The sequence below is a fragment of the Poeciliopsis prolifica genome, unplaced genomic scaffold, assembly GCF_027474105.1.
Source record: "Poeciliopsis prolifica strain line A6 unplaced genomic scaffold, Auburn_PproV2 SCAFFOLD030, whole genome shotgun sequence".
Taxonomy (NCBI): domain Eukaryota; kingdom Metazoa; phylum Chordata; class Actinopteri; order Cyprinodontiformes; family Poeciliidae; genus Poeciliopsis; species Poeciliopsis prolifica.
In genome coordinates this window covers 254,948-282,692 of record NW_026562405.1, presented here as the reverse complement: position 1 = coordinate 282,692, position 27,745 = coordinate 254,948, and the positions used below count along the sequence as shown (strand labels likewise).

Here is a 27,745-nt window from a genome sequence, read left to right as displayed (position 1 = left end):
TCAGTAAGAGCTGCTCAGTAAGAGCTGTTCAGTAAGAGCTGCTCAGTAAGAGCTGTTCAGTAAGAGCTGCTTAGAGAAAAGGAAACAGAGCAAGACCTGAGCAGATGACAGCACTAAGTCGGACAACATTGACATGTTCAATGTCAACCTGACTTTCATAAGGAGAAAATCATTAGTCTTTCTCCTTATGAAAGACTTATGACTTCATAAGTCATAAGGACTCATTTAATTTTCTTTAATTTTAAAGGAAATGAAATGATCCTTTCCCCTGTTCCAGCAGACAGATGTGAGCAGTCTGCTTTACATGTTTGCTTTCTGAGCCATAACCAAAATTTTACTCATGTTTGAGGGCGATCCCATTCAGCCTCTTTAAACCTGCGTGGACGTAGCTGTTTGTGTCATCAGTCACCAAGGTGACGGTAACCTCTTCAAAAGGTCAAAGAACAGTAAGTTAGGAGCTCAGACCTTCTGGTATGTCACAGGAGAATCACTGAATGGGCTGAGAACAAAGTGAGTGGGGGAGGGAGAGAACAACCCCCTTCCTCCAAAAAGTAAATACTCTGCTGCACTTGTTGCTCCAGTCAAGAGTTTTAGTGATACAAGCATGCATAACTCAACTGATGTTAGGGCTATTCAATTGGACGAGTTTCAGATTGTAAAACCATAATGTTCCTCCAAAACAGAGTTTGCACCAGAACCTGACCAGTGTCTAACCTGAAATGACACAAATTTGATATACTTTGTCATAAATTAATTTAAGCCAGCATCCATAAATCTAATAAGATGTAAGAACGTAGAGAAATTTAAATGTATTACTTTGTTTGAGGACAAGAAAGATTAAACATCCTAAACGATTGGTGTACTGGCTCACCTCTGCTCCAAACTCTCCTCAGCTCTCACAGATATTCGGATTTTAGCAGGGGGTGCGGTCTCCCCCTCCCCTAATTTTCTCCTGGCATCCTAATACCTCAACTCAACTCAACTCCTTCATTCCATCGGTTCCTAAATGAGAGTTTAGACCTCGAGCGCATTTTCACGTCCAAGCGCTCATTCCTCACTGAACGGCAAGGGTTCCTCTGACTAAAGTTTGGGATCGTCTGAACCGCGACCTTTCGGCCTCTGACCCGGGGAACCGTTTTGTTGTTGTGTGCAAGTTGCTTTTTTTGCCGGAGGTGAAGAACCTCGGTGCTGCCAGGCTTACCGTTCCCATCCGCCGGTCCGCGGTGCGTCCTGTCCTGGCATCAGCGTCCCCAGGTGAGTCAGCGGGTTTGTCGGATCCGGGGGAAATGGGAAGGTGGGGAGCAGAGAGGAGTCTGTATGGGAGAATGTCGCCTGTTGCATGGACGTTTCTGACAGACCGAGAGAGATTTGTGCTAATAATCTGTCGAAAAACGGGGAACATTCTAAGACCATTTTAGTATCATTTACCAACGCTTTTTGCACAAGGAGAAACTCTTGTGCAGCTTAAAAAAGTATGAATCTTTTCAGAATATACCGATTGCAGGTCAAGTGGTTATTGCGTTTTTTTTTGTCTATTTTTGTTTTTACCAATAACTTTAATATGTTCATGTTTCGATCTGAGGGCCAATAAATAAACCTATTTTTTTATTTGATCTTTTGCAAAATGATGCTGCTGTTAATGTTTTGCTCTAGGGAGTAAAAAGCTGACCGATTTTTGATATTTTTAAACATTTTGAAAGTGGATAACGATGCTGCTGTGGGGTTTGAAAGTTTGTGTTCGAATGAATGAATGAATGAATGAATGAATGAATGAATGAATGCCAGTGAGGGAGTGCAATGCTCTAGGTTCCCACTGGTTGCCTGGAGGCGACGCTGTATGCAGGCAGCGTGAAGGTGACGGTCAGTAAGACAGACTGATTAGTCAACCTGTCTAAGCAGAAATAAATGAGTTTTACATCAAACTGAAACTGAGTCTACACCCACATAGACAGATGAAGGGTCTCTGGATCCAAGATTGTGTTGACCATTATAAGCAATTGAGGCAGTTTAATATATATTTCTGCATCAACTAGATACTTGACAAATGTAAAATTGGTTGTCAAACTAATTTTTTCCTTATTTCTAACCTCTAACTAAAGCATAGACAATAATAAATGTTGGGCTTTGCTATCAGATGCTGTGTTAAGCTATCAGAAACTCTTTCTTTCACCAAACATAACTTGGAAGGGAAATTTTTAATCTTAACCTTTTTACTTTTGGAAATTGCAGCCTTATAGGTTCAAACAAGGCACTGAACACAACTACATTAAATGTATGAATAGTGGCTCAGGTAGATCTACATGAGCTCAGCAGGTATTTCAGTGAAGTGGGTGAGCTGGTAGCACCAGTAAAACAGTCAGGCAGTCAACAAAACTGCTAACAGTAGCAGAGTCAACATCTGCTTCCAATCTAACGCCACCAACAAGAAGTGCAGTGTGTTCGTCTGTACATGCGCTCCAGCTGTCACTCAAATCCCAAATCACAAAAAGGTGGTCTAGTGACTGGGAGTCTGTCTGTGCTCTCCTTCCTATCTCTTCTTCTACACACAATTACGTCAGAATATCTTTTTTGCATCAGTGTGTATGGACACATGGTCTACATCTTTGCTTTCCTTTTTCATCTCAGCTCCAAACTATCTGTCAATTTTACAGAGAAATTGGATTTTACCTATATTCAGAATTTGCTATATAGCTCTTCTCGCTCTCTTTTTTTCAACTCATCTGTACATGCTGTTCCTCTCTTTTCCACATCTCATCCTCTTTACTCCTGCTTTAATTTCTGCTCCACTTAAGAGATGATGATCTTACATCATAATCAGTGGCCAAACAAGGGAGAATATTGTCAGAGTTGTTCTCCTAACATCAACTCACAAGGTCATAAAGTAGAAGTTAAGATTAATTGCTCACTTATAAATGTGTACAATCTACAACAGCTGGTCCTACATTTAAAATCATTTTTTTTATCTTCACCATCATGTTTATGTTCTTATATTTTTAGATATGTAATCCCAGCCTTTTAATTGGGCCACTTTTGTTCTGCAGGGGAAGTTGCACATGTTTTTGAGGTGACAGGTATTGGGTTAGGAAGCACTTTGATGGACTCATTGTCCAAAGATTTTTGTTCTTATTGGACAATTTTTAGACTTATAGTCAATGACTTATGGGGTTTTGATAATATTTGGAAAGGAATAACTTGACTCTTGAGCAACCTTAGACTTATTCAATGTGGTAATTATTTCAAGATAAAGAGAGTTTGTCACTCCTGTCCATTGAACAATTAAGTGGATTTCAGTGTCTGCTTAGCTTCGAAAGTCTAAGAGTTACAAGGAAAAACACTGTTAAAGCAAATAGTTGAAGAGAAATGTCCAATATGACAAGCTTGAAACTGTCATATGTGCAAAAAGTATTGCACATTCTCCTGATGGAACTGTAACATCTTGAAAATCCATTGTGCATAATTGTTTTGACAGCTGGGTATATAAATTCAACATTGCAGCATCAGTGTTGTTTAGTCTTTGTGGTTCTGGGATATTATTTAGGTTCTGTCTCAGTTTAATTTTGTTTACAACTTTCTGTATTTGCTCTTTTGTAAATGCATGTATTATAACTGCTTTTGAGAAAAAATATAAATCATTTGCATGCATCAGTGTATCCTATTGCAGAGGTTTTCCTGTTAACTTGCGTTTAATATTCCTGCTAATGCCAAATTAAATGTAAGTAAGTAAATAATGGGTACCAGGTGATTGTCTTAATGGTGATACAGGTGATAAAGTGAATGTATTGAATGCTCAACATTCAAGAAACTTTTGCTTTAAGAATGAAAGATGAAGAAAAACATAATTATGGAATAAGCTTATAATTGCATGTTAGATGCTAATATGCTAGTTATATACTGTGGCTTGCAGGTGTATGAATGCCCCTGGAATTCTTCCACATTTTGTCACAATGCAACTATTAGCATCAATGCATTCTGTAGACATTTTATCTGATAGACAAATACAAAGATTTGCATAAAGGCTCTGAAGGAAAATTACATGATTTTATGTCTTTAGAGCAACAATCTAAAAAATGTGGACTTCATCCAAGAATCAGACAACAGCTGATAATTTAATTTCAGATTAGGAACATCTGTTCTGTGAAGGCTCAGGCATTTGTAGGAGCACTTTAGTGAAGCATAATTCCCCAGTCTAAGTCTATACCTACACCTAATTAGAGAAATCACAAAAGGAAAGTTGTCTTCCATACAATCTGATTGAGTTGTTTTTTAGAAAAAAATAATTAAACAAAAACACAGTAAAGAAACATAATAGACGAGTTACTTCTGATATTTTCTCTTTTGCTATACAAGCTACTAGCAATATCTTTTAGGGTTATTTCAATAGTTAAATATACGTATATTTCCGTCAGTTGGGCGTTGCAGGGCCATGTCTGTGTAGCTTTGATAAGTTAAGATCCTTTGCCACTTGATGCCATTACATCCTACTCTGTGGACCTTTAATCAAAACAAACTCAGGCACTTATCCACTGGCATTTTCCCACAAATCAGTCTGACAAAGAGTCAAAATCAACATTTACTCACCTGGTCTATTATCATCTGTGTTGTCCACTTTGTCCATGACAGCCTTTGCTCATTTAGTATTGGATGCACTTCAGGTTCATTGTCTCTCTGTGTTGACAAAGGTTGTGTAGAAAATCTTCAAGTCCAACTGTACTGACCCAGTTGTTTATGAAATGGCCATAAATATCAATATGTAGTTGGATAGGAAAATGTATGCCAGGCCAAGTTTTATTCTGGCAGAAAAAAGAAGGCCTTCTCTGTGCTGCACTGGATCCAACGGCTTTGTAATTTGACTCATGCAGCTGTTGACTTAACTTAGCTTTAGGTTCCAGTTTGATGGTCTGCTGAAATCTAATATTTATTAATCCTTCTATAAGTACAAAACACACATCCTCTGTAATTATCAAAAGGAAATAAAGAAAGTGTCCATCCAAAGACGATGCATACAAGAGTCAATCATTCTTTGCATTCATTTGCAGCCAAGCAAAATTGGGTCATGACTCTTACTGTCAGGTGAGGAGGAAAAATGTTCTTCCACTTCTTGGTTCAAGAACTATTCTTTTGATTTAAAGTGCCAAAGATTAATTTCCTCTAATTACAGAATTTCCAAACACTGCAGCGAAATTCCATACTCACTGTGTGAAGAACTGCATTAATTAATTTCTGCAAAATGTCCATGATCCATGTGATGGTATTTTGTCTTAGTTCATTCTACAGTAACAGGAGCTTTGATGGAAAACAAATGTGAGAGTGTACTTCTGTTTGCTCTGCATTATGAGCTTATTATCTAGTTTCAGTGTGTAAGAAGTGTGTGGTGTGTGTTTGTGTGGTTCAGTCTGTATGCCTAGAGATAGTCACCTGTTCCTGAACTGCTTCTTTCTCACACACACCTTTCTCTTTGACAAACACACAACATTTTTGAAGACTACATTTTTTACAAATAGAATATTCTGTTTTTTTATAGTTATTAAGCCAGTTTAAAGAAATAACCTGGCTTAATAAATGACTTTTAAGCATTTTATTGTGAGAAAGTGATTGTTTTATCCTGAGAAAAAGTGTTGCTCATGAAAGCTTTTGAATGGAAAAATATCAAACAAACAGGAAAGAAAGAGGTACAAAAAGTTGCTTATCTTATCTAAAACCTGGCCATAGATGGGAAAACAGAAAACGTCTATCTTGAAGCTAATCTTTCTATACAACTCTGTAACATTCTTTATTTTTGAAGTAATGCATACAAATCCATTCAAAGAAATAACAATAGTAAACTTTGTTTGAAAAAGGGACAATGTGCAGCTCAAACCTATATGCTGTACCAGGTTATAGCACAGTCTAATTCATATTTGCAGGTCGAAATTAGAATTATAATATTATTAGAATGTTAATTATTTTCAGAAACTAATTTCACTAAGTGAAACACATAGCTAATTGTGCTCAGTTATGTTTATGCATTTAGTTCTTAGATATAATACTTTTCTGCTTATGGTTAATGAAAATATGACACTTAAAAGAAGAATATAACTCCAGATTAATAAACAAAATATTTTTAAGATAGTAACGTGTGTTTAATATAAAGTTGGTTTAATATCTGCTTAAAAGTCACTATTTAAAAGGGTACTTTTAGCCTGATAAATGATAGTTTTGGACATGCAGCAGGATGAAAATATAAAACCATCCTTATGGATTTGAAACAACACTCTCTGTAGCAGGTCTGCCATATTACTTATATTCACGATGGCGTGTTTACATTCATCTTAAAGAGTGACATCTCCTGAAGTGTCTCCAGCATATTTTTTAGTTAGCAACAATTAGAACTCAAAATGACAGTGTTTGTGTGAAAAAACACACTTGCATTATTTACTACAATCCCAATCCATCTGTAGAATTATCTGTAAAAGTATTTTACTTTGTTTGGTGCAGGAATTTCCATGTAGGTAAAGGTTTTATATAAATAACATGGAGAATAATTAAATCTTGTTAGATTAGTAAGTCACTACTAAATCAGCAAGTTGAAAAGCATGCCATCAGAAGAGTAAGTTACAACCCAGATCTCCAGTTACATCAGACATCGAGCAGCTTGAACATCTTGTTCGTGCAACTTATTTTGCAGGAGCCTCAAACTGAAGTTGAGGTCAGCTCAGAGTTTGTTTCATGCAGTGGTTGTATAGTTTGAGTGGACATCAGGGAAATCTGTAAAATTGTTCCACTTGCTTCGCTCACATATTTGAGTATTTATGCTCTCTTTTCTGATATACAAGTAACTGAAGATGACCTTCATATTGCTCCTTATCAAATCTGAGGACTCCAAAGCATCATTCACCCTTTCAGACACTTTCACTTACTGATTGCGATAAGCTACATTATAGCCACACCTGTCCTATGACAGACTGACAAAAGTGAGGCTGCTATTCAGTCAGTCAATCACAAAACGAGTGAACTATCTTGCACATGGGCAGAATGGTAAGGTGACTAAGATCGACAGAGCTTTAAACCGGCAAGCTATCGTTTACAGTATGATCCCTTACTTTGTGAGACACTACCATCTGAGTTAAAAGAACCTCTCAACAGTGTAGAATAATATTTATTTGTCTGTACTAGAGCTGCACATCAAATAATATTTTTTTTATGAAAACAATAGTACAGCAAAACAATAGCCCTTTAATTTCAGAGGCTAGGAAAATCAGATACCAGTTTCAGTCATTCACCTCTTCTGTATATGAGCATATTTTCTAACAGTCTTCCTACACTGTGTATAACAGAGAAGTGTTAGCACATGCATAATTATACCAAGATTAGGTCTTACTAGACAATATATCACATCGACAGTCTTATCAGTAAGACAAAAATATGCAATACACCTTTTCAGAATTCAGCAGAGTCCTTAACTCCAAAAGAGTTTGCTGAAAAGTTTTCTGAGTCAACCATCTCTGGCAAGTAATCTAAAACAGTTCTACTTTGTGCATTCACAGAAGTTTGACACATTTATTAATGAAATGGAAAAGCCTAAAATAACATAAAACTAAATGTTTCAAAGCCAAACTTGTACTGCTTCATGTATTTAAGAGCAAATAGACTGGTACAAAGAGAACGTTGTGTTTTTACTGCCAAAATGTAAAAATTACAGTTTATGTTTCATCTGTTGTAATCTCACTTGCATGCCAGCATATGCCAATGCCAACTTGGGCCCCAGCTATTCTTCAGAAGTAGATCTATAAACGTAACGGCTGGTTGGCACTGCAGTATGTGGCATCAAACTGCCTCACAAACATTTAACTGCTGCTTGCTTTAATTTTAAACTCAAAGTAAATTTTTTCTTTTCAGTTTTTTTTCAACTTTCAAATGTTCAGTAATTGGAGAGGCTGTTATTATTATTATTTTTTTTTTTTGAAGAACGTAAGGAGGCATATTGTTGTGATTCATTCAAAGTGTTAATGAAAGAAAATAGAATCTCAGTAAAAGCTACACTGATAACTGACTGTCAACACTGTTTGCAGCTTTCACCACTGGCCAGTTAATACGATGTTTGAAGAGAAAATATGTTTCGCTGGGCTGAATGATCTTCTTTGTGGACACTTATAGAACATGTGCTGGCCTGTGGGAGGCAGTGGAGATGTGTGTTCTTGAGTGTCAATGCTGCTGAGCAGCAGCAGCAGGATTGTAGTGGGTCATTGTATTGGGTCATGGTCATTCACTGACTGAACGGTGAATGTGAGAGGACGACTCAAAATGAGGAGTGGGGGGTAGTGGGTAAGGGGAAAGTTAGACTGAGGAGTCTTTGTTTAACACACACACACAATTCATGGTTAGACAGCCTCAAGTCTCAAGCTGTCTAATTAGTGGCTTATTAGATAAATATAATATAGCATAAAATATGAGCTTTCTTTTTCTAATATCATTTCTGGTTCCTGTTGTTTATTTTAGCAGAATCACTAGTGCCTATTAATTTCACAATCTCACCATCCATCCATCCATCCATCCATCCATCCATCCCAGGAACTTGGGGCAGCAATTCTAACATCTACAGCATTCCAGTTTGCAGCCTGTCTTGATTACATTCAAAATAATGTTTGGACCAAACATTTCGCTCAGAGAGAAATCAGAGACTATTCATTTATTTATGTTTTTTTTTTTTTATATTGTAAACTTAACAAGAAGCAGAAAGACAGGTGATTGTAATTATTTTGATTTTTTTTATTTCTTGTACATTCAGATTCATCCTGCTGCAGATTTTTTTCTCCTTTGACTATTAAGCAAACTGTGGTCAAATTAGCTTCTAGCTCCACTTGTTAAGATTAGCTGTTCATAAAACACCCCACCCTCCTGATTGTATGTTGAGCTTTACAAGGCTGCCACATAGTGGATATTTTCGGTAACTGCTGGTTCACAAGAAACAACACAAGCGGTTGTTTTATTGGTCTGGCTGTTGAAGCAATGTAGTAATTATGGCATGAACTCATCCCTCAGCTTCAGGATTCCAGTTATTTCTTAAATTCTGAGCAAAAAGTGTCTTGGTAGAGAAAGTGTTTTTGTTGTGTGTTTTTAGTGTCATTAACATCAACAGGAAGCATGTTCAACATATTCAATGTTACTAAGGCCTTTTTGTCAAGAAAATATAAACTGTAACATGTACCATCAATGCTGCAGATGCTGTGACATTGTCTCTATAATAGTGTTTCAGTTTTACAAGGGGTGAATCAAAAGGAAAATTTTGTGTAAGTGTGTTGCAATAACTTATTAGGTTTGATAGGACGTTTGTGTTTAAAAAAATGTTTTATGGCTTCAAAATCTAATTCTGCTTCCCTTTATAGAAGATGCAGCCATTGACCTGGCTCTGTTGCAACATATATGTAAAAGCATAAGGAATGTACTCCAGATGTTTGGCTGGCCTTCCATTAACCACAGAGATGCTCCTATAAAAATAAAAAATAATGACAAGACTGAAGGAGGAGAGAGTAAGTAGGCACAGAGAGGAAGAACAGATGCTTCAGAGAAAGACGAGACAAAAAGCAGAGAAAAGTTCCTTTGTGCTCGGCTACATCTGTTGACTCATGACTCTGTTCTGAGCTCAGGATGACTCCAGTTTCTGTCTACCAGTCTGAAGGAGATTAACTCCCACAGGATCTCTGTGGACCTAAAAACAGAGAGGTGGCTTTCATGCTGCCTGTTTGAGTTGACCAGGTTCCATGAACATAAACACATTCCAGACATTATCGTTACCCCTTTGCTGCCAAACTGATAGCCTACAGGGTTACTGACAGACACACAGGCAGGTCAGGCACTTGTGTGTGTTCCTCCACAGCCTTCTATTAGCAGGAACTGCTGTGCACCTTCACCAGGTGTTTCCAGCCAAGTGGTTTTTATGATAGAGCAGGACTGGAATGTCCCACTGCAACACAAGCCTGCCAGAGCCATTAGGAACACAAAGGGGGGAATTCTGCAGGAATCTTTTCCTCACTAATTACTGTGTTCAGCACCAACGAATGAAATGAAGCAGAACGGGATAATATCTTCAAATAATGCATTGCTGCATAATTTTCACTCAAAGAAATAAAGTGCTTTTAAAATGTGAGCCTTTTTTTATGATAGCCACACTGGTTATACAGTGTCAAACAATCAGTAAATTACAGGTTTTATCAAGAATTTGGCAAAAGCAAAATGAGTTCCATAAAAATATAAGTAAATGTTGCAAATTAAAGTTTGGGGCAGAGAGTTAATAAATGCAGTGACCTGTTGGTGAATATGTTGTTATCACAACTGAAAGAAAGTCAAAAATATGATTCCAGTGTGTGAGAAATGTTCTGGGTCTTCTGTGAATACTCTGGCCTTCTTCCACATTTTAGAGCATGTATGTTTGATTGACTGGCCAATGTTAATTGTTTTTAGGTGTGAGTGCCTGCATGGTTCTAGATAGTGCGTCATGTTTCTCTAGGACGGACTCTGATCTGCCCAGGATGTACTCTGTCCATCGCTGCTGGTTTTAGGCAGCAGGCCCCCTATAGATTAGGCAGGCACTCTCATCTTAAAGAGTAATGTCTATTGTACTCATCAGCTTTTAACTCTTCTGTTTGCACATGTTTTGTGTGTTTCTGTGAGTACAACAAACATCAATCAGTTAATCTGGAAAACTTACATCTCATTTCTAGTTCCACACTAAAAAAACGTTTTTGGCCTTGTGTCTTTTTAAAAAGAGTTTATTTCTAAACTCTCTGTGGTTATTATTTTTAATCGACTATCTGTAAACTGAGAAATAAGCTTAGAAAATTATTACTTCAGAAAAAAATATTTTGCAGAGATGAATGATAGATTGATATTCTTCTAATGTTAACTGTCTTTATCAGTCTTTATGCTAAGTTTTAAGCAGGTAGTTATACCTTCATTCTTAACTCATCCAACATTGAAGTTAAACAGCATTAGTAGTAGTAGTAGTAGTTGTAATGATATCCTTAAAGTAGAAATTAGTGCCAACATTGCCATTTTATTTAACCAAGATCATTAATTCAGGTATTTTTGGTCTTTTAAAGTTTCTTTGACATTTCACAAGGACTGCTTAAGATGCATCTTAAACTTTGGCTCAAGTCTCTGTCTGTCTGCTTTACCTCTGACTGACCCACCAACTCTCATCTTTACAGTTTGGCTCTTGTCCAGTGGAACCAGCTTCAGCTGCGGGTGAACTTTCTGCACAACTGTGACCTTCAGAGTGAAGATGGAAAACTTCAGAGGACTGAGTGTCTTAATTTTTCTGACTCTTGCCGTCTTCACCACTGCCAGACCAAAAGCAGGTCGGTCTGTCTGCCTTTACGAGGAGAAAATATTAGGTTGTAAACATCAACTGAGTGTCATCTTTAATTTTTTGACATTTTTGTTACTCACAGTGGGAACAAATAAGCTTATTGGGACTTTTAAACAGTCAATTCATATTCCATCTGCTATTCACTTCATGTTCATGGCCAGACAATAGAATCACTGAGGTGCTTAAATACTTTATCATTCACGTCTGTTCGAAACTAAAGAAGGATTCCATGAGTCCCACATGGCTTCTTACACTGACCACTGTGTCTCTGGTTGTTATTTCCAGTTTAAGCTCAGCTCCTGGATGTACATTAATCAAACAGTCCCATTCCAGCTTATAAATCTGCTACGAAAACACAGCCTCATCAAAAACTCATATATGGCTGCAGTGTTTTTGAACCATGATGATGTTACAACATGAAAGTGAGTCAAATATGAAAGATGAAAACAGATGCCCAGTAAAAGCTGGAGCCATGGAAAAGTAAGGTTAGGTGTCGTAAGAGTTCAGTATACGACTCATGCTGAAGTGAGCTTTCCAATGCTGGTCTGAAAATAACCTATTGTTTTATAAAACCTGACTCAAACAGTGTGGAGCAAAGATTAGTTTGCAAATAAGTCTTCAAATGAATTACTGGTGTTGAAAACAGCAACTTCTTTAAAAGAGTCTTATTGCAAATCACAAATCAAATCAATATCTATCTATTTAAACAGTTTGAGACAAATTTTTGACGAAAATGAAAATCCAATATCGAGCCAAAGTCAAAAAAAAAAAAAAAATAGCAGATTCCAGTTAAAAAAGCTCAGATAAGGTGGTAGGAAATCTGATAATTACAAAATAAGGACAAGAGTGAGAAAAACATGAGTTAATTAGAGTATTCTCATTGTAACTTTCTATAATAACATTAAACTATTATAGTGTGGTTGTTTGTTTTCTTAATATTGAAGCCATACTGCTCATAAAATCAAGCTGGCCAGCTGACGTGGGCAGGAGAATGACTCTGGAGATATAAGGTCAAAATTTGCAGGTCAAAGTAGAATAAGAGTACTCACATATTTCCTGCTTTCAAGTTCAAGACATTGGTTTGTCATTTGTTCTATTAACTACTTAACAGTGTTTTCTTGTCTCAGGTCCTAATCAGAAATGTAAGTCTGGCCCGGTGGATCTGGTCTTCCTCATCGATAGCTCCCGCAGCGTAAGACCACACGAGTTTGAGACAATGAGGAAGTTCTTGATCGACATCCTGAACACACTGGACATTGGACTAGACACCACAAGAGTGGGAGTAGTTCAGTACTCCAGCCAGGTACTTTTTGCAGTCATCATCCAAATCATTTCCAGTTATATTTTTTCATAGTGTACAAAGATTTTCTTTGGTAGTTTATTTAATTTGTAGATTTTCTTTCAGAAGAATTGTGGAAACTCTGAACAGTTTGGTTATGCTGCTGTCGACAGTCACCTTCTTTGTGCTCAGGTCCGCAGTGAGTTCTCCCTCAAGACACACAGCAAGCTGGAAAACATGGTGAAAGCCATCAATGAGATTGTTCCACTGGCTCAGGGCACCATGACAGGCCTCGCCATCAGATACTTGATGAATGAAGCTTTCAGTCCCGGACAGGGAGATAGGCCAAAGGTGTGCAAACTGCTGTCTGAAGTCAATTTGTTCCTATTTATTTGACAGTCTGATTGGTTGAAGATATTCACAACTGATACAAAGGAAGTCCAAAATTATATTTCTCAGGCAAATAATAAATCAAGTACTAGAAATCTTAATTTAACTAGACTTTGTGGAGTTCATCAATAATTTTGGCATGAAAGGCATACAAATGTTAGCAATATAATATCTGTGATCTAAGAGAACATACTTTTAGCAAAAGAGAGCTCACTAATAGTCAATACACTGGTAGCAAGCTGATAATTTTCTTTCTTGTTAGGTCCCCAACGTGGCTGTGATTGTGACAGATGGACGTCCTCAGGACCGTGTGGCGGAGGTGGCGGCTGAGGCCAGAGAAAGAGGCATTGAGATCTATGCAGTGGGAGTGGCCAGAGCCGATATGACATCACTAAGAGCCATGGCTTCCCCGCCCTTCGAAGACCATGTCTTCCTGGTGGAGAGGTTTGACCTTATCTACCAGTTTGGACTGCAGTTCCAGGACAAGCTCTGTGGTAAGACTGCTGGACAAAACCATTGCACAGTTGTGAAGTTTCAAGAAAATGTTCTTTAAATTGCTCCTGACCAACTTAAGTTTGATGCTTGATTTTTTCCTATTATTTCAGTACTTAGCATAAACTGTAAAAAAATATTTCTGCTGGAATGTAAAACTCTGACTCAGAACAATTTTGAATACTCTTTGGTGGTCATAAAGTATCTGAACTCTGGAAAGTCAGTTTTCCTGGATTTCAGATGATGTTTTTATAAAAGTCCCATCTGAGACCTCACATTTCATTCAACAAATGGATTACAGTTTTCTGAAGTCATCTTGTAGCCAAGTATTGTGAAAATGTTCTGCAGATGGACTTAGCTGGGCCAAAATAACCTTAATGGAATCGACCAAACAATAAATGTTTACCTTGAAGATAAAAAAATCCCATCTCTCTGCTAAATGTTTTAATATATTTCATACCAGACTATATGTTTCCCTTCATATTTCCACTTCCATCAGCTTTTCTGAACAGAACTATTACTCTAAAAATATATTGCAGTTTTACTAAATTTAAGAAAGGGGTAGAAAGTAACATAGAAACAATTCATTTGAATAGATCAGGGATTGATCAGAAATATATGAAAGGGAGAGTGAAGCTGATTAGGTGCTTAATATACCTGTAGAAAAGTTATTATCATAGTATTATTTTATTAGCACTATTCCAGATTTTTGTACTGCAACAGTTCAACTAATAAAGCCTCATAATTACGTAATAATATCACTAGATTTTGCATTAGAGATATGTATTAGACTGAAATGCAAAGCAAATAGTTCAATTGTTATCATGGCTTTGGCCTTAACTATGCTGCAGGTATAGATCTATGTCTGGAGTCTGACCACGGCTGTGAGCATCTCTGTGAAAGCTTGCCAGGATCCTACACCTGCCTCTGCCTGCCTGGATACAGGCTCAATGCTGATGGGAAGACATGTTCAGGTAAAAATGTTACCAAGCAAGATACACTTTTGTTTTTGCAGATCAAGATAGAATATTTTTATATTTGTCCAGCATCTGTGGAATAAAGGAATACTAAGTAATATATGCAAGTACTTAAGAAGTGGAGCAAATATCATTTATTGGAGAAAGTACAACTGGCTATTCTACTAAAAGATCTGATAAATGTTAAACTTGTTGATTTTTTATATGTCTTTATATTTCTGTGTATTTGTGTTTCTCAGCCATTGATCTGTGTGCTGAGAGAAAGAATGACTGCCAACAGATCTGCATCAGCTCACCTGGATCCTTCACCTGTGACTGTAACAAAGGCTACCACCTGAATGACGACAAGAAGACATGCTCACGTTAGTCTCACACACTCACACAACACACACTCACACAAACCTCACTGTCTGTACATGTTACAGTGTGACACATGCAAAATAAACTGCTATTTTTAGAATAGTCAAGATTTTGTTTGCATGAATTCATGTCAAACTATTTTTTATTGAAATGGAAAATTGGTACATTTTCTAAGTATTGCTAAAAAGTTATGTTAAGTTGGGTAGTTTCACTACCCAACTGAACTGAATAAATGGAACTTTTTTACAGTTCCATTTATTCTGTAAATGGAACTGAAAAAAGGATTTGAGTTCATTGGGATCAATTTATGAATACTTGCAATATCACTTGACCATACAAGATTATATTTGCTCCTGGAGAAGTTTCATATTAGTTTAATTAGCTTTAAAGTTAGCCACTATTGGCCACTAATGTGACAATAAATAGGGTAGTTCCAGTATAAGCCAAACCTGGATTTTGTTTGTAATTAGCAGTGGGCCACGCAGTTTGAAACATCAAATGGATTTAAAACTCTACATCAAATGCTGAAATGTTCATTTTCTGGCTGGCTTCATGCAAATCATAAAGGCTTTGCTGAATTTCTCTTGCTTCTTGCTATAACTTTATGCAAACTCAGAATTATGCCAGGCTATAGCAGTGCTTGCCCTGTCCCTGTTAATCTGATGAGGTGAGATTAAATTATGATAATTAACACTGCTTAGCTGCCATTTCCAAAAGCATTTGTTTGTGTTCCTAATACATTTCCACCACTTCATAAAAATGATCAAACAACTTTATTAAACAACTTAATTACAACATTATTATATTTATCTTCTTGGCACAATACAATATACTACAAACAAGAAATCCAGTGTATTTACATCGGATATACTCTCATACTCATGTCACAAACATCATGGTACTAACAATTATTACTTTTGAAAATATGTACTTCATTAAAAGAAAGTAACATACAATTCAATATGAAACCAACATGAACCTTTTGAATAGAAAATACAGAATGTTTTAACAGCTATAAAACTTTTCCGTCTAGTGGTGTTTTAGTTCATGTGCATGTCCTCTGCACATGCACTCATTTACAGATGCAGAGAGGCAAACACCACCTGGATTTCAGGATAATTCACACAAAAAAATTAAGTCAATGTAAGACCTTTTGGTAACCCAACACTTAAGTCACACAGATCTTCAAAGACTGAGTACCATATAATTATTGTTAAGAGAAAAATGTGCTTTTAATGACAGATTGTCAACTATTCTGATTTATAACAACTGGAGTACAGGGGATATTTAGAGGTTACGAGTGATTGCATACGTGAAACACGTGATTACATGTTTGAGGCCTGTTCTGACAGTATGTTTTCAGTAAAAAAAAAAATACAACAAAAAAACCCCCAACATTTAATACATTACCAATTTAACTCAATAAATTTGTGTAATTTAGCCATTGATCTGTGCGCTGAGGGAAAGCATGACTGTGAACAAGTCTGTGTCTACATGGGACCGGGCATCTCCAACTGCGACTGCAACGATGGATACAGACTCAATGTGGACAAGAAGAGCTGCACACGTTAGTCAATTTTTCTAAACAGTCCTTATATATAAAGATATTCAAATAAGCTCACATAAAATCAGCAAATTGAAGTTTGTGTAAAAGAAATATTTTTTTAAGGACAGTTGAATCCTGATACAATGAATGTAACTGTTTTCACCATAACTTTAGAAAATCTAATTCAGTGGATGACTCATCCAGATAATGATTAATGACTACCACATTTTAACAAAAACATAAAAACCTGAATATTTAGATGAGCTCCTTTATATACCCTCCTTGCACCTATAATGTATGAAACTGCAAAATGTATTTATTTAATTGTAAAGAAATTTGTCTGTGATTGCTAAAGGTTTTAGGAATAAATGGTTAAATAAACGGTAAATCTAACTTAAATGTTTACAATTTAGCCATTGACCTGTGTACTGAGGGAAAACATGACTGTGAACAAGTGTGTGTCTACTCGGGCCCCGGCATCTTCACCTGCGACTGCAACAAGGGATACAGACTCAACGGAGATGAGAAGACATGCTCACGTTAGTCCAGCCCTCACAAAAATACACCTGCTCAGATAGACATATACAAAGGATACAATAACAAAGTTTAATTTACTTACATTTTGCCCATTTTTTATTTTGTAACCTAAACTATATGCCACTGAACAGCTTCCACATGTCACTGTAATTGTTGAAACGTTTTTCAGGAGTGTTTAAAGACATCACACTTATTTTACCTGAAAACATGTCACATACAGTTGTAGTCAATTATTTAAGGACAAATGCAAATCTCTCATTTAAGTATAGTATTTAAGTATATTTATTTAAGGGATTAAGTAGAAATGATAAAACATTCAATCTGATACTGTTATCAACTCAACACAAATTAGACTCTGGGATTTATATTTTGATGGGAGCTTATGTAAATAACCTGTCTTGCAAATAAGATGGGATTTATAAATACCACATATTATTTACTAGATTCAGCAAGTCCTACATAAATTATTTCATATTAAGAAATAATTTGTGATGGCTGATAAAAAAGCTTCAGAAAAACTAATTTAATGGACTGAATATTTGTTATTTAGCCATTGACTTGTGTGCTGAGGAAAAACATGACTGTCAACAAGTGTGTGTCTACTCGGGCCCCGGCATCTTCACCTGCGACTGCAATGAGGGATACAGACTCAACGTGGATGAGAAGACCTGCACACGTTAGTGGGACCTCAGATTTTAACCTATACAGTACAATCAACCCAGCTAGTACATTTTATACTGTTATTATTTATGAAAACGATAACTTGGAAATACTGTATAAAAAAATTCCAACCTCCCATCATTTATATGCAAAATTGGATCTGTGCCTTGAGAAAACAAACTTGAATTTTGATTTTTTTTTTTTTTTTTTACTTGAAAAGTGCAAGACAGTTATATTTATTTCACTTTGGTTGTTTTTAAAGACCAACAAGATAACTCAGTTATTGTGTATAATTTAGCCATTGACCTGTGCGCTGAGGGAAAACATGGCTGTGAACAAGTCTGTGTCTACATGGGACCGGGCATCTTCACCTGCGACTGCCACGAGGGATACAGACTCAATGTGGACGAGAAGACCTGCTCACGTTAGTCAGTTTTGTGTTTCTCACAAAAATACATACCTATAGACATTACACAAAAAATCTGACAATGCAAAGAATTGCCTACATTGTTTAAATTTGATAACAAGGTTGAAGATGCTTCTGCCCTTATTGTCCTGAAATAAAATTTAAAGTCTACTATCAGGCTACTACACAGACTTCATATTTGAGTCAAATGGTGGATGCGTTAATATATTTTGCTACTATTATTTAGAAATACAAATTTTACATTTTCTCAAACAAATTGATCCATAATGACATTTTTCATTAAATCCTTCCAAGAATATTATAATCCTGGTTATTTGGAGAATTTGTAGGAATACTTTTTTCAAGAACTGAGCTTTTGAGATCTTCCGAATGGTTGTTTACTAAATCTACTAATTTAGCTTTCACTTAAATGCAGGGATTATTTGGAAGTTAGAAATTGCCATATGGGAAACATTGTTTTTACTTGTTGGAACTGTGGAAACATTTCCAAGTAATTTGAAAATGTTTAAATAATGCTTAATGATTAACAAGTTTAATTCAATAAATGTGTGCAATTTAGCCATTGACCTGTGTGCTGAGGGAAAACATGGCTGTGAACAAGTCTGTGTCTACATGGGACCGGGCATCTTCACCTGCGACTGCAGCGAGGGATACAGACTCAACCAGGACAAGAAGACATGCTCACGTTAGTCAGGCCGTCACAGAAATACACACATGTACCGACATGTTTACATATATAAATCTATACATCATTCCTTTTGTTGATTATCTACAACAAAGATAAAGTTTCTTTACTCTTTCCATTATTTCTTGGGAAAGTATTATATATTTTTTGCTACTTCAAAGATTTTTATGGAAACAAAAAAAAAACAAAAATTGTTAGGATAGTACACATCATGTTCCTATTTTTAGTCCATATGTTTGTGGTGCATACGGTAATTTTCAGTAATTTATTTATGACCTATCCTTTAAAAAAATGTAACAATCGGCCATGTCTAAAACATATCAGACAGTTCATCCTGAGGATTAGGATTCAGAGTCCAATGGCTTTGGTATAACATGACTCAGTGTGCTAAAAACAACAAAAATTGTATGAGACATTTAAAAAGTCTCATATAATATCAAGCTTTAAGTTAATATTACAGTCTTCAAAATAGCATCAGTTCAGTCATCTTGATAAAAAAAATGCTTCACTTTACTAACTCTATAGGCTACTTTTTCCTACTGTTATTTGCAACCCAAAATAAATGATCCTCTTTCTTTCTTGTTTTGTCTTGTGTCTTGTTAACATGATGCTTCCTCAGAAGAAAAAGGAAACTGTACAATTACAAATGCCATGTTTTGAGTAACAAATGTCTTGTGATTATCAATGATTTTACTTTGTCAAAAACTTAAGGATATATAGATTGGGAATTTAACTAAATAAATGTGTGTAATTCAGCCATTGACCTGTGCGCTGAGGGAAAACATGGCTGTGAACAAGTCTGTGTCTACATGGGACCGGGCATCTTCACCTGCGACTGCAACGTGGGATACAGACTCAACGAGGACAAGAAGACATGCTCACGTTAGTCAGGCCATCACAGAAATACACACAGCCATATGTACATATTTACACGAATCCAAGGATAATGGGTACTATATCTATCTAACAGCAAAGTATTTCATTTTTGTAAAATTGGTCAAAATCAGTTGTTTCACTAGTATTTAAATATGTCGGATTTAATTAGCTTTACATCCTCATACAAGATTAAATATTTAGATATAAGTATACTATCCAAAATGTTGCTCAATCTGACCATAAAAATTCACAAAATAGATTATCTAAAACATAAAACTTCCACTGTCAAAAAATACCTACCATAATGTCACGAGTGATACCATATAATTGTTCTTCCTTCATATTTTTACTGAAGCATAAAAATGAACAATGTGATAAAAACATAGATATATGACCAGAAGACAAAGCATTGATTCAAGTTTATTTGTCAATAATTTTATTGGTTAGCATGATTGGCAACATCCGAGATACCAGCCTACCATAACTAAGAGAGGGTTTTATTGAACATAAACTTTTGTAAGTTTCCATTTAACAATCAAACCACATTTTTCTAAATGTAATCATAAGATTAATTTCACCCTCTTGGTAGAAAACTTTTTGCATCACTAACTACAGTTCTATTCTGCCTTCTTGTTTTGTTTTATAGAGACTTTACAATTCACCAAACAAGAAAAAGACTAAAATAATCTATCCTCCCCTGTCTTCTTCATTTGCTTTTTCTGTTGAATCTTACTATTACTGTTGGTCTTGATGCTTCTTGCTACATAATATTTAATTATACAAGGCTATTCTTTTTTAATAGGCAATGGAGTCCTATGTATTTGTTTATGAATAAGTTTTAAATAACAACAGCTTGAAACTAATTATTGTCTCTAATTTTAGCCATTGATCTCTGTGCTGAGGGAAAACATGACTGTGAACAAGTCTGTGTGAACATGGGCCCGGGCATCTTCACCTGCGACTGCAACAAGGGATACAGACTCAATGAGGATGAGAAGAGCTGCTCAGGTTTTTCTTAAAATATGCAAAATTTATTCCGATTTAAATAGATGAAATCAGTTTGTAGTTGTTTCATATCACCTTTCGAATATGTTACAAGATATTTTCTTGGATAAATCTGAATGTATGCTATCTGTTTAGTTCCTGTTTTAAGACTACGTGAAATTTAGCCGTTGTTCTAATTCAGGTATATTATGGAGGTATTTTGTCGAGGTGTATTGGTGCTGTTCTAGCTAAATAAATAAAGTTAAACGAAATTGAACTTAAAATCAAAGAGGAAAATGAATCATAATTCATAAGGCAGGATTTCCACTCCTGGCACTTTCTAAAAATATATTTTGTATTGGAGGAGAATCTTAACAAATGGTTCAGCAGTCAGAACTCTGTTGAGAAGGCCATCACCATGTCCTTGGTTTTGCTGACAAAGAAACTCATAATGCATTGCCCTTTGACTCTGACATGACATGTGCATGTCTGTGTTGTTTTAGCCATTGACCTCTGTGCTGAGGGGAAACATGACTGTGAACAGATCTGCATCAGTGCTCCAGGTGTCTTCACTTGTGACTGTAACAAAGGATTTAAACTCAACAGGGACAAGAGGACTTGCACAAGTCAGTGAATCCGCATGTTTTGCGTTTGTTTTTTCTGCATACCATTTTTGATTAAATGTAATTTATTCATCACTACTGTTTCTCTACCTTTATATTTCCCAGTTCATTTGTAGAATCATTTTATGTTCTTGCTGTTTTAAGCAGCACTGACTTGCAATTTGTAAGTCATTTTCTTTTAACTGTCATGAAAATTGAGATTCAAAACTTAATTAAACCTCTTATCTGTTTTCTTTGTTTAATGTGTGTACAGTTGATCAACAGAGACTAGACAGCATAATACAATATAAGTCTGAATTTAAAAACTTAATCTCTGATCTTAAAATGACATTTGGGTACCATTTTTATGGCCTTTTAATGGCCAGAAGTGACCTCCAAACACTGGATGAATTCGACATCCAGTATTAGCTTATACATCTTTACATCAGTGTAGGACACTTTGATTTAAAGAAATATAGTAACACAATATATTAGTCAGCTTGGGTATTGTGCAACACACCAGGTTAGGTTGAGTTGTCACACATCATTGATGCACATCTCCCACCTGTCTGAAAAATCTGCCAGCAAAGGTTGTAGTTATTCATCCACCTGCCATAAGTCCAGGTTTTAATTCAATCAAAAAATGTATTAGGCAAGGTTAGCAAAGGACTTCTGCAGATATATAAAAGTCCAAATATAAGATGATTAAGTGCTGACTTAGAAAAAGGCAGCGCTTTTCCAGAAAAGATGAGGGAGAAATGTGTCTGAGGAGGATTATCTAACTGGACATGATAAAGTTAGTGTTCACTGCATTGCTTTTCTGCATTGCAAAGTTGTAATTAAAAACAACTTTGTGAAACAGTAAATATAAAGCATGCTTTCTGTGCACAATAAACTGGTAGAAAAACAATGTTTTGTTATAACTTTTGGATTTATTTGTCAATGTTTCAGCTTTTATCACAACAGCAGTTCCCTCATACATGACGTGTTTTGTCTCTTTAAGTGTCTTGTTGATTAATTGTTCATTAATTTGTATTTTTAGATATGGACATGTGCAACACGGTGACGCATGGCTGTGATTACCAGTGTGTAAACACCCCTGGATCTTACCACTGTATCTGTCCTGAAGGACAGCTGCTTCAGGATGATGGCAAGACATGCGGCAGTAAGTCCAACCCTTAGAGAAAAACATGATTGATAGATATGGAAATTATTTTATAATTCAGCCTGACACACACTGGGAACTTCTAGCGAGAGACCCATATTTATTACAAGACACTTTATACTAACCTGATTAGTTACAATCATTATGAACAAGAAAATGCATAATTGAATACAGAGTATTAATAAAAACTGTATTAGATGTATTTTATTTGTCAAAACATGCTAATGATGTTTTGACAGATTCTACACTCATTTGAATTTAAGTTTAAATGTGCAACACCATAACATATAGTTATTATTTTTTTTAAACAAATGCCATATGTACAACTCTAGTCAACCAATACATGCTTCCTATTTACAGGGCTGTAGCATTGCTATCCTTTACAGAAATACAAAAGCTACATATTGATAAAAGTGATACTTTTTATGTGACTACATTGATCTTAATTCTTATAAATATTGGCAGAATTATTTGTTATGTTGCACAATCCCAGTCAATATGACACTAATAGGGACTGATGTATGCATAATTAAACCTTTTCAGCTACAGAGTACAACAATTCTTGTATTGATTAACGTTTTAGTGATGGAGCTGCTGGGCTTGAGTCCAATGCATTGCTGACATCTAAATCAAGTTTTGATTTTGAAATACATTTTTATGATGAATTGATATTGATAATAGCGACAATAATCCCTTGAAAGAATTGGTGACATTATAAAGGATGAAAACAAAAAATAGAAGGGTTAGGATTTATGGTGGGAACTTGACTAGAAGAGGGGCAGCTATGTCCTGGAACCGGAATGAAGATAAATGGGATGTTGAAGATGAACCCGCACTGATGTGAAAAACAGCTCAGCTATGTCTGAACAAAAAGTGGCCCAATGCTTGAGCGGATTATCTTTAAAATGTTCTATCCCTGTCAGGACCTGACCACTTTTAAACTGCATGACCAAGATGGATTCTAATCTAAAAATTTTTTGAATCCAATTAATTAGTAATTAATAAAAATGTTAGTTGAATATTTGAGCTGTCATCTAGTTTAAGGGAGGATACATTTTCTAACATGAAGAAAAGTGTTTCAAATAATTATGAATAATGATTATTTAACATCTTTTGCACCTTTAAGTTAGTTTTCATGCTGAAACTGCTGTAATACTTTAACACTTTGCTAAACGTTGTCTACTGCAGTATTGTTTTTGTCTTCAGGCTTAATATTTCTTTACCGCTGTTGTTTTTGGAGGGATTTGCATATTATGTTATAACATACCGAAAAAATGGACAAATAGAGCAGAATCAACGTCCTCTCCTTTACAGAGCAAACACAATAAATTGTTTGTATTATTTTCTTAACATTTGTATTTATTTCAGCTTGCAAGACTGCAAACATCGACTTGGTGCTTCTGATTGACGGCTCCAAGAGTGTCCGCCCTCAAAACTTTGAGCTCGTCAAAAAGTTTGTCAATCAGGTAGATTTTTTTTTCTGACATATTTATAATGTATTACAAAATGTTGATACCATAATCAGCAGACCACAAAACTGTGACAAATGCATCATGTAAGTATTCATTTTACATAAAGAAAACTTACTTTGTAAAAATATATTAGGGGAGTATTTGTATACCCTAGTGACAAGAAAATATTGTAGGAGTGAAAATAATAAATAAAAACGTAAAGAGGCAGCTGATGTCATAATTATTTCCTGACATCCTTCAGGTTGTAGACTCTCTTGACGTGTCTGCTCATGGTACCAGAGTCGGTCTGGTTCAGTACTCCAGCCGGGTCAGGACCGAGTTTCCACTCAACATGTACCACACCGCTGAAGATATCAAAGCTGCAGTCATGAAGGTAGCAAAATTATCCTTATGTACTTGAATCTGATTCACTCAAAGGCAAAATAATTACAACAGAATTGTGTAATGGCTTTACAACATCTATACTTTTAGGTTGACTACATGGAAAAGGGAACAATGACAGGTCTGGCACTAAAGCACATGCTGGAATACAGCTTCTCAGAAGCAGAAGGCGCCCGTCCAGCCAGTCGCAACATCCCCCGCATTGGACTGGTTTTCACAGACGGACGATCCCAAGATGACATCAGCGAATACGCCAAAAAGGCTAAAGAAGCTGGTCAGTACCAACTAGGTTTTTTTTTTTATCCATAATAGGTTGACATTAATCATGGTCATTAATCTAATTTTTTGTACTTTAAATAATAAGTTTGAAAATTTTGTCTTCAGGGTTGGATAATCATACAACACACTAGCCAGTTTTATCAGCTCTTAAACCATCTAGATTGTTTTGAATAATCAGATGACCAAAGATGGAGCTATTTAGCCACAGCAACAAGAGATGTGTTTTCAAAATGAAGATGATATTTTAACTGCAGGAAAGTCTATCAAAGTCTGGCAGTGATAGCATCATCGCTATTAGAAGTACTATGTTGATATTCTACATCTGTGTATGAAATCAACAGCTATGACTGAAACTCTGAAACAGTTTGGTCTTTCCACAAGATATTGATTCCAGACACACAGCAAAACACACAGACAGGCCAACATTAATCCTCTGCAGGGTCCTTTCCTGAGATGGCAGACTCACCCCTGTTAAAAAAACGCTAAGGCTATTCTTAACAGTGAGCATGACAACTATTATAAATAAAATCCACCATTTTATGTAATAAGAGGGTTAAAATGTCCAGCCTGAGTTCTGCCAAAATCTTGTTAATGGTTATTAACAATAAATGTTGTTTTCCATTGGACATTTAACTAAATAGGTAGAGGTACTGTACATATATATTTGAGCCTGTCTGTATAATTTTGACTTGAGGAAATTCACAGTAAATTAAGTTTATTGTGCATCCAGTTTATGTTTTTGAAAGTTACTGGTAAAAAAATTATTTCATCTAATATGTAATTCATGCCTACTATGAGTTCATGTAAATTTTTCAATTCATTGTACATTTAATAGGTTTAATATGCATTTTGAATTAGTGTTTATCTGTATACTTGCAGGAATCACCATGTATGCTGTTGGTGTGGGCAAAGCTGTGGAAGATGAGCTGCGTGAGATTGCATCTGATCCTGTGGAAAAACATTTCTATTACACAACAGATTTCAGTGCCATCAACACCATCGCAGACAACCTCAAACTTAATGTGTGCCCAGGTAAAAAAAAAAAAAAAGAAAGAAAGAAACAACCAAGGCTATAGTATTGAGGAAAAGATCTACACAATCAAGTCCTCATGAGGAGGAAGATGAAATTACCAGTACAAAGATTAGAAATAACAAGAATCAATCATTTTTCCTTGCTTTGTTTTCAGATTTTTTATTTTTATTTTTTTAACTATTTTATTGTGTGTTCTTAACATAACATTCTTGACTGATTAGATTTTGGGAACAAATCTCTTAGAACAATTTACTAAAAATATTTGGTTTAATATCTTGTTTTACAATGTGATCAATTTAAAACAGACAGAAAGGTCAACACCTGTGCTTGTTTGTGAAGTTCAGATAAAACAGAAGTTATAAAGCAAAGCAGGTGATATGTCTGCCACTTGATTTTTACATTATCAGTTGAAGAGTTGTTAAAAAGAACCTGTTTTATTTATTTCACTATGCAGTTATCAATATTCACCCATCAGATCAAGGACTGCGATTCAATAACAAGATACCCTGTTGTTTGTTGCCATCTACTGGCAAACGTATAACATTGCAGTTTCTCAGGAAACTGCATTAAAATATGACAACAGAAAATTACAATAAATCGCATATAAGTTGATTTAAAGTCTGAAATTTGACAGACTTGTTGACCTTTACTTCAAAATCTCAAAATTGTCAATGAATAATGAATGTAATGGCTTTGTGAGAACAGAATTTTTTTTTTTTGTTTTTTTTTTTTTTTTTTTTGCAGCGGAGAGTCAGGGGGAGGTTGAAGTAAAAGATCCATGTGCCTGTGAGAACCTGGTGGAGTTCCAGCAGGCCACCATGAACAGTCTGGATCAGTTTACACAAAAACATATCCTTTGAAAATAATTCAACAAATCTTTAGCATGCAAGTGTCACTCTTTATGTCTATTTATGATTTGAAATGTTCAGTGAAACTGAAAAATAAGCAACATTTGTGAAAATGTTTAAGGAGTCTGAACACTTTTGAAAAGCACTAGAACACAGCAGAAACTGCAGCATTCTTTTATTTGTTGCTCCTTAATACAATATCCACTAGCTTCTATGGCCGCCCGTTTGGAGCAACTGGAGAACCAGCTCCTCTCCAGGAAGTGATGTGGTCAAACAGAGTGACCACACAGGACAGCAGGAAAACTGGAGGAAAAAAGAAGAAAAAGACTCATCCTGAAAAATCCTTAACCAATTGCGATCTACAGTGTGACACCCCTCACATTAAACAACACCTTCACAGATCTTAGGAACTCTACTAGAAAAACATGACAGTTTATGGTTTGGGAAAAAAAAAATATTTCTGTATAAGTTGTAAGTGGTAAAGATTAACAAAATCCCCGACCACCAAATGCACAGTGTAGTTGTTAAAAATGTTGTATTTAAAAAAAAAAAAGAAAAGAAAAAGGAAAACATCCTCAAAAGATAGTGTTCTTTTACAGAGAACATATTCAATACCTTTGTTTACTAAGCATTATTTGTTACAGGTTTATTTCTAACAGGCATGCCAATCTAAGGAGGGTGTTTGCTTTTGTAAACTAGATCTAATGAGTGTATTGTAGATAAGAGCCATCAGGTCACAACTAAATTATCAGGTTTCTTTATAGTCACAATCATTCAGTGTGATATTTATACTGAACCCTTTTTACAGTTTGACAAAATATGTATTGATGGCAGTTTGCAGTTATTATTTTCAACTTTTCAACCATCAGCAGAAACACAAAAACAACAAAGAAGAACATGAGTTCTTTATACCAATTCTATCAACTCTGGCTTTTGTCACATAAAATATTTTCTGTTTTGCATCCAGAGCAAATTGTCAAACCAATAAGTATAAATGGCTTTAAATTATATAAAAGGGAATTTAACAAATTTTGAGTCTTAATGTTTACTAAAGCTGTGGTGTTAATTCAATACAAAAATCTGCCAATGCTGAAGGACTTACTGCTTTTATTTTATAAAAAATATTTATAATTTTCAGCTTTTATCAAATATTCTGAAATATATATATATATATTTGAGAAGTTACATTATTTGATTTTAGAAATTTCATCCTAAATTGATAGGAATTTCTTCTGTTAGAGTAGGTGTTTAATTCTTTTGTTTTGTATCAATAATACCATCATAAATTTATAGCCTTTAATTTTGGAATATCTGTATAATTTTGTATATTTTCTAATAACTACTTTTGTATTTTTGTAATGAATCTTTGTATCAAACCAAAGAGGGCAATAAATGACTAAACATTTTG

General features: G+C 35.5%; 2 protein-coding genes across 6 annotated transcripts in view; one reads left to right on the top strand and one right to left on the bottom strand.

Moving 5' to 3' along the window:
* rbpjl (recombination signal binding protein for immunoglobulin kappa J region-like) overlaps nucleotides 1-5,281 on the bottom strand; it is a 15,685-nt gene extending 10,404 nt beyond the window's left edge. The window contains exons 1-3 of one of the 2 annotated variants that reach the window (XM_055050331.1): nucleotides 5,194-5,276; nucleotides 4,579-4,665; nucleotides 1,202-1,349 (exon numbers count right to left, since the gene is read on the bottom strand). In XM_055050331.1, the coding sequence (XP_054906306.1) occupies nucleotides 1,202-1,349; nucleotides 4,579-4,615 (185 nt within the window). In that variant the 5' untranslated portion in view covers nucleotides 4,616-4,665; nucleotides 5,194-5,276. Of the gene's footprint in view, nucleotides 1-1,201; nucleotides 1,350-4,578 lie in introns of both variants that reach the window. The other variant, XM_055050332.1, reaches the window with a different exon arrangement.
* On the top strand, nucleotides 894-27,745 carry matn4 (matrilin 4). Of its 4 annotated transcripts, XM_055050327.1 has the most exons (22): nucleotides 894-1,254; nucleotides 11,184-11,333; nucleotides 12,472-12,647; nucleotides 12,816-12,974; nucleotides 13,276-13,507; nucleotides 14,357-14,479; nucleotides 14,722-14,844; nucleotides 16,284-16,409; nucleotides 16,802-16,927; nucleotides 17,476-17,601; nucleotides 17,884-18,009; nucleotides 18,572-18,697; nucleotides 19,454-19,579; nucleotides 20,456-20,581; nucleotides 21,061-21,183; nucleotides 22,202-22,324; nucleotides 23,693-23,790; nucleotides 24,038-24,169; nucleotides 24,268-24,451; nucleotides 25,336-25,488; nucleotides 26,234-26,338; nucleotides 26,543-27,745. In XM_055050327.1, the coding sequence occupies exons 2-22, from the start codon at nucleotides 11,258-11,260 to the stop codon at nucleotides 26,599-26,601; spliced, it is 2,748 nt and encodes a 915-aa protein (XP_054906302.1). In that variant the 5' UTR covers nucleotides 894-1,254; nucleotides 11,184-11,257; the 3' UTR covers nucleotides 26,602-27,745. The 4 variants fall into 4 exon arrangements, with proteins under 4 accessions (XP_054906302.1, XP_054906303.1, XP_054906304.1 ...); XM_055050328.1 differs by lacking the exon at nucleotides 18,572-18,697; XM_055050329.1 differs by lacking the exons at nucleotides 16,284-16,409; nucleotides 16,802-16,927; nucleotides 17,476-17,601 and having other exon boundaries at nucleotides 895-1,254.